At 35.6% G+C, this 7,178-nt stretch overlaps 1 protein-coding gene across 1 annotated transcript; it reads left to right on the forward strand.

Moving 5' to 3' along the window:
* The first annotated feature begins 698 nt into the window (after window positions 1-698).
* LOC129882900 (protein TRANSPORT INHIBITOR RESPONSE 1-like) lies at window positions 699-4,836 on the forward strand. The gene is made up of 3 exons (XM_055957387.1): window positions 699-1,323; window positions 2,469-2,961; window positions 3,647-4,836. Exons 1-3 carry the CDS (start codon window positions 869-871, stop codon window positions 4,442-4,444), a joined length of 1,746 nt encoding a protein of 581 aa, XP_055813362.1. The 5' UTR covers window positions 699-868; the 3' UTR covers window positions 4,445-4,836.
* Window positions 4,837-7,178: the final 2,342 nt, after the last annotated feature.

The raw sequence follows: 7,178 nt of genomic DNA on the forward strand, positions 1-7,178 counted from the left end.
TTCAAATTATGACATAAAATCATATCAAACGGGCTCTTAGTTTCTCACAAGATATTCAACAACAACATATCTAGTGAAATTTCACTATGTGGGTATGAAGAAGGTAGAGTGTAGTGTACGCATATTTTGCCATTATCTCATTAAGGTAGAGAAATTGTTTTTGAAAGAATCTTGGCTCAAGTGCGTCAAAAACCAAAAAGAAGAAAAAGAAAATAATTTAAAAAAACATAACAATTAACAAGAAAAATAGTGTATAGTGTACAAGAAAAAATAATAACAAAAAAAATAGTTTAATAATCAAAATACAATAAATAACACATGACCAAAGCTTTTAGAATATACGACAAACACAAACAAATTTAAAACTTGGTAAGATAAATCTCTTTTTAAACAAACGTGATTTTTTTACCTACATTTTCTTTATGGTAAAGAAAAAACCTAATCATGTATCGATTGATCAAAAACTTGAGAGGAAATAAGATTTCTCGATTAACAAAATAAATAGAAAAAAAATAATCTTTTCAAATAAGATGAATAGATTTTTTTTATTTTTTTTTAATTCTGATTTGCAGTAAACCTTGAATACTCAACTCTGGTTACATTTTGACCACACCAGTGACCCTCTCTTAACCCCTCACCCCCAGCCCTACCCCCTACCCCAATTCTCCAACATCATCACATAATAAAACCTTATCTTCTCTGCAGTACACTCACACACATTCTCTCTCCTCTTTCTCTTTCTCTAAAACGCAGCAAATCTAAGCTCGTTAATGTCGATTCAGATCTGAGAAGAGGAAGGAAGTAGGAGTACTATAAATCTCTCAGTCAGTGTGAAATTCCAATTTTGCCCTTCAATTTCCGTACAACAATGGCGTACTCATTCCCGGAAGAAGTATTGGAGCACGTCTTCTCCTTCCTCACCTCCGACAAGGACCGTAACGCGGTATCTCTAGTCTGCAAATCGTGGTACGAGATCGAAAGGTGGTGCCGGAGGAGAATATTCGTCGGAAACTGTTATGCCGTTAGCCCTAGGATCATGATCCGACGATTTCCTGAAGTCAGATCTGTAGAGCTTAAAGGGAAGCCTCATTTTGCTGACTTTAATCTTGTACCTGAAGGTTGGGGAGCTTATGTTTATCCATGGATTGTAGCTATGTCTAGGTCTTATCCATGGCTTGAGGAAATTAAGCTTAAGCGTATGGTAATTACTGATGAGTCATTGGAGTTGATTTCTAAGTCGTTTAAGAACTTCAAAGTTTTGGTTTTGTCTTCCTGTGATGGGTTTACTACTGATGGACTTGCTGCTATTGCCGCTAACTGCAGGTGAAATTTTTCTCTAACTTGCCATTCTCTCTAGTTTAGACTCTGTTTTGCTCACTGTAAAGTATTTAGAGGTGACAGAAGTCTTAATCTGTAGATTAATTAGATCTAATTCTGGGTATTAATTTGGGCAATGATTCCTCAAGTGGTAAAGTGTTGTTGTTAAATCTTAACCTTTTCGATGAGGAAGCACTTCTCTAAACAAGAGAATGAGGAAGCATAATGTACTGTCTTAGCTAGCTAGTGGAAAATGAAGTATCTACTGTAGATGAATTTATTGTTTATGTAATTAAGGAACTGACATTTCTTGTTTCAAACTATTCTCAATTTTATTCTTTTGCTAGAACAAGTCATTATAGCATTATTGAGCGCGTCTACATTGCATTAGTCTGGCTTATCTGACTTCAATACTCCAAAGTTTAGAGCTTTTGGTTTATTTCTTTCAGCTTTTTGTGGGAGAACTTCTGCTCCTTAATTTTCCAGTTTTTTATTGGACGAGCAGATGTCAATAGTGTCTTGTACTTCCTTTACCAGAATTCTGCATTTGCACTCTATCTTCATAGATCTCTAAAGCCTTATAATTGAAAATGCTAACTTGTGGGTTTTCTTAATTCCTATAGGATTTAAACAGTTGGACTTTTTTTAGCATTAATTTCTTGTGGTATGACTGGATAATTAGCGAGTCAATGCATTCTTTCTGATTCCTAATTAGATTTGCATCCCCTGTTGTCATGTAACTGCATTTTGAATGGTAAGAAAACGTCCCCTTTAGCTTTGCTTTGTTTTAAAGTTGTTGGGCATTTGAATGTTATCCGAATTCTCTGGAGTTTTCATGTTTGTTTCTTGGTCCTCTGGTGGTATTCATTTGTTTTATCAGGATGGACTTTTGTGATGGAGTATAATTGTGGTTCAATGTAGAAATGGTTTAAGTGAGTTAGGGATAGGAAATGGGGATTTATTGAAATTCCACTTTGGAAGATGTGTAACTTTGAGGTGAACATGATTCAAAATCTTTCTTATTTATCTTGCTCATATCATCTGTCATTTATTATCATTCATTGTTGTCTACTTGTCTTCTGAGTCTTCAATTTATCACATAATGATTGTGTAGGTGGGTATATTGTCTTGTAACTCCCACTTTGCTGCAGGAATCTGAGAAAACTAGACTTGGGAGAAAGTGAAGAGGAAGACCTTAGTGGACATTGGCTAAGCCATTTCCCTGATAGCTGCACGTCACTTGTTTCACTTAACATTGCCTGTTTGGCTTCTGAGGTCAGTTTCTTAGCTTTGGAGCGCTTGGTTGCTCGCTCTCCTAATTTGAGGACTCTTCGGATAAATCGTGCTGTGCCCCTTGAGAAGCTTCCAAACCTGCTTCGCCGCACATCCCAGTTGGTTGAATTTGGTACAGGTGCTTACTCTGCTGATGTGCGGTCTGATTTCTTCTCAAACCTGACAGAAGCTTTTTCAGGCTGCAAGCAACTTAAATGCCTGTCTGGGTTTTGGGATGTTGTACCAGCTTACCTTCCAGCTATATATCCAGTGTGCTCAAGACTCACCTCTTTGAATTTGAGCTATGCTACCTGTCAAAACCCTGAGCTTGGCAAGCTCATAAGTCAGTGTCACAATTTGCAGCGTTTGTGGGTATGTTCTAGCTTGTGTTCTAAATGTTTTGAAGACTTAATTGATGTTCTTGATTCAGCTACTATTGCAAACATTTTTTTTTTTGAGAAAGAAAAAAGAGGCAATGAGATCATAACATTGTACTTGCCGTGATGAAATTTAGCAGATATTCTTTGAGAAGAATAAGAAAAGAACTTGTTCGTAGTTGTGCCACTTCCTAACTGCTACAGATCAACCAATCAACCACGACTTAATCCCATTTTAATTGGTCTCCGCTTTATGGGTCCTCTTAAACCATAATGCTATATTCAGGTCAAATTCGTTCTGATGCCAAATAATTTGTCTTTACGTAATAATTTCCATGGATAGGGCAAAAAATAAATCACTCTCTAGATAAATTTCACCTGTGCTGGTTAGGAAGATTCCAGGCTACAAATATTTGATATTGTATTGCTGAGCAGCTCAATTTCCTTGGAAGTTGAAGTCAAGTGTAACATTCTTGATTGTGATCTGGACGAATGGGTTTCAGTTGTTTAATACTTGTGCCTACCCGATGCACATAAAAATCCATCTATATGAGATTGTTTTATGCTGAAAAACTGTATCTATTCTTACCTAAAGGCTTAGGCAATCTGGTTCTGTATTATAGACTCTAGTATCATGTTTAAGTGCTGAATTACTTTACTTGCAATTTATGTGACTGCAGGTGCTAGACTACATTGAAGATACCGGTCTTGAGGAACTTGCTGCCAATTGTAAGGACCTTCAAGAGCTGAGGGTGTTTCCTTCTGACCCTTTTGCTCCCGAACCAAATACAACCTTGACGGAGCAAGGCCTTGTAGCTGTCTCAGATGGCTGCCCAAAGCTACAGTCTGTTTTGTACTTCTGCCGCCAAATGACTAATGCAGCTTTAGTTACTATTGCTAGGAATCGTCCTAACATGATTCGTTTTCGCTTGTGTATCATTGAGCCTCGAACTCCTGATTACTTAACCCTTGGGCCGTTTGATACTGGTTTTGGGGCCATTGTGGAGAACTGTAAGGAATTGCGGCGACTTTCACTTGCTGGCCTCCTTACCGATCGTGTCTTTGAATACATTGGCACCCATGCAAAAAAGTTAGAGATGCTTTCCATAGCTTTTGCTGGTGATAGCGATTTGGGACTCCACCATGTGCTCTCTGGTTGTGATAGTCTTCGGAAGTTGGAGATCAGAGATTGTCCGTTTGGAGACAAGGCTCTCTTGGCTAATGCTGCAAAGCTCGAGACAATGCGATCCCTTTGGATGTCTTCTTGTTCAGTAAGTTTTGAAGCATGTAAGATGCTAGCTCAGAAGATGCCCAGGCTTAATGTGGAAGTCATAGATGAGAGGGGTCCTCCGGATACAAGGCCAGAAAGCTGCCCTGTGGAGAAACTTTACATATATCGAACCGTGGCTGGACGGAGGTTTGACACACCTGGTTATGTTTGGACAATGGATGAAGATGCAGCTGTAAGGTTGTCCTGAGCCCTATAGCAAACGGGAAATTCCAGCGAAGCTTCACAAAGAAAGATGGCTGGTATTAGTGCTATGTTTATCCTCCTGCATTTGTTTGTCACGCCTTATGTAGTTGCAATGCCAGTTGAGGGTGGGAACTTCACAGCTAAGAAGTAGAGGCTCGAGAGCTCATATGCCATCAATTTTTATTCTTGGCTGAGCTACTTTACAGCAAGTAGTTTTTAATAAAGAGTTTAAACTCTTGAGTTGCTGTGTATCATCTAGAGTAACAATTATTTCGTTTTCCTTGGGTGGGATTTTGGTTGGGGGGGGCATATTTTTGCCGTGTTTGTGCTATTTTCAGACTCTGCTTCATTATGTAGTTTCTATCATTTCTTCTATTGACTTAATTCTCTATGAAAGGTTGTGCCAACAAAAATGTATGTTTAGCTCTTTTAATTAATTAAGCTCTCAAGGATTCAAGATATGAAAACATTATTATGGTATAGTTGGTGCCTACCCTCCGGGTAAATACTACCACCTTCTCTCTATCGACATAGATATCGGGTATTGGGTAACTTGATTATTGTTGGAATTCGGCAATATGTCATTCATAGTTTTATAGAACAAACATGGTAATTTTTGTTGTCAGGTTAAATATGTTAAAAGTCCTTTAAAGAGAGTTTTTTTCTCCAAGAGTGGAGCATGTGAAAGATTCCAACTTGGGAGATATATAAGGAGATTATTTACACATTGCTTTGTGTTCACAACTTTTTCAGCGTTACTCACGCCTTTCCATTATCACTAGATAGATGACTAGTTAAAACAAGCCAACAAAAAAATAACACCACAAAAAGATGTACCAAAACATGTTGAAATCTCCATAGGATAATCATACAATTATTGTAGCCCACAGATATGGGTGGTGTGAATTAAAGGATATACTATATATATATTTTTTGTGTTTGAATTTTAGCAAATAAAGACAGAAACACACAGACAGAGACAATAATATAACAGACATTGCACCTGGCAGAAAAGGCTGAATCTCCATCAAACTCCCCACACAGAAAAAGAAAGATAAAAATAAAAGTAGTGGTATACTAATACACTACAGATATTCCAGAGTAAGAAAGCAAAAGCTGGAATCTGTGTCTCTGCTCTTTCTGTCTTTTTTTCTTTTTAAATTATTGCACATCTCTCTCTCTCTCCACTCCTTCTTCCGTGTAAGCTCGTTCACATTATCCGTTTCAAATTAGAAAATACGATGAGATTACAATGAGTGTAAAAAAGCAGTACTAAGATTTAATGATCAATTTGAGAGGAACTTTTAATTGACTTATGATGCTTGCATGTTCCTTTTGGTCTATTGATTTATGACTATCATCATATTCATAATTGCTTATTCGTTTTCATCATTTTCTTCTTAATATTATTATTATCATTACATTTTTATTTTCAAACCTTTGGCTTTGGATTCTCTTTAATCTTTCTCTATCATTCTGTATAATAATGACAATGATTAAATCTTGCTACTTGAGTTTCGCATTTTTAGTGGCTTAAAGTCATTTCTCATTTAAGTTTCTATTTCTTATAATATCATTTTTTTTTTCAAAATTGTTTTGAATTTTTAATCACTTCGAAAAAAAAATAATCTCTCTTCATCACTATCTACTCAATTATTTTTCTTACAATATAAGTTGACTGCTGGCAGTATCTAGAACAAGTGGATTCTGTTGTGTCTCTGTTTTGCTTTTGACTCATCCTGAATTTTCTCGTGAAATATTATCTCATAAAGAAATTCGAGTTTGAATTTTGAAAAAAGAAAATTTGAAAGTGATTTTTCCTTTAATGAATCTTGTGCTGTACTTGAAATTTCAAAATGAATATCGAATACCCGTAAGTCAAATCTCACAAAGTGAGAATATGTTTTTACTTTCTTTCTCATTCACGGAGCGAAGAAGGCGGGCTTTACCCGGAATTCACAAAAGAATCTTAAAAAGAATTTAGTATTTACCATTTTTCAAATGGAAGGCCAGGTGGACGCTCAGGGGTATGATGACTATGCAAAAGGCTGTGGATTGTAACGAGATTGGGTTAATTTCTCATGTGGTCGTTGAATTTTACTCCTTATAATAATAATTATAAATAGAAATATTGCATTAAAATGATTGACATATTTGTGAATTTTTAAGAAAATAAAAACATTTTAAAAAGAACCTTCATATAATTGTATAAAAACATTTAAAAAATATTTATTCTAATCTCTTTTGTTTAATTCGTTTATTTGACAAGGACAACTCAATAGAATTAGAATTGAGAAAATTATGTGGTATGACAAATCTTTCTACTATATTATGTGGTATGGATATGGTTTAAACTAATTACGACTCGCAGCAAACATATTTACTCGGTATGGAAAATTTCGCTGTCAGATATACAATATGTATATTAGTTACCATTATATAAAAATGACATTTATAATTTTTTTACGCTATTAATTCTAATGAGAATTTTCAGATATGACAAACCTTTTAAGCATAATTACTTCATATGAGTATAGTTTTCCTAATTACTTATAATGACAAACATAAATTTTGAGCATAATTATATACAATTCACCTCTCTAGATCTCGCTTGCCTCTCTCCTCCCTCTCTCGATTTGGCTCGCCTCTCTCTCAATCTCGCTTGCCAGATATACAAATGCATATGTATACCAATTACATATATATAATTTTTTGACAAATATGCATATATACAATTC

Source organism: Solanum dulcamara, chromosome 3 (assembly GCF_947179165.1).
Source record: "Solanum dulcamara chromosome 3, daSolDulc1.2, whole genome shotgun sequence".
NCBI lineage: Eukaryota > Viridiplantae > Streptophyta > Magnoliopsida > Solanales > Solanaceae > Solanum > Solanum dulcamara.

Coding starts and splice junctions, on each gene's coding strand:
- LOC129882900 (XM_055957387.1), top strand. CDS start 869: ATGGCGTACTCATTCCCGGAAGAAGTATTGGAGCACGTCTTCTCCTTC. Junction 1,324..2,468: donor GCTATTGCCGCTAACTGCAG/GTGAAATTTTTC, acceptor ACTTTGCTGCAG/GAATCTGAGAAAACTAGACT. Junction 2,962..3,646: donor ACAATTTGCAGCGTTTGTGG/GTATGTTCTAGC, acceptor ATGTGACTGCAG/GTGCTAGACTACATTGAAGA.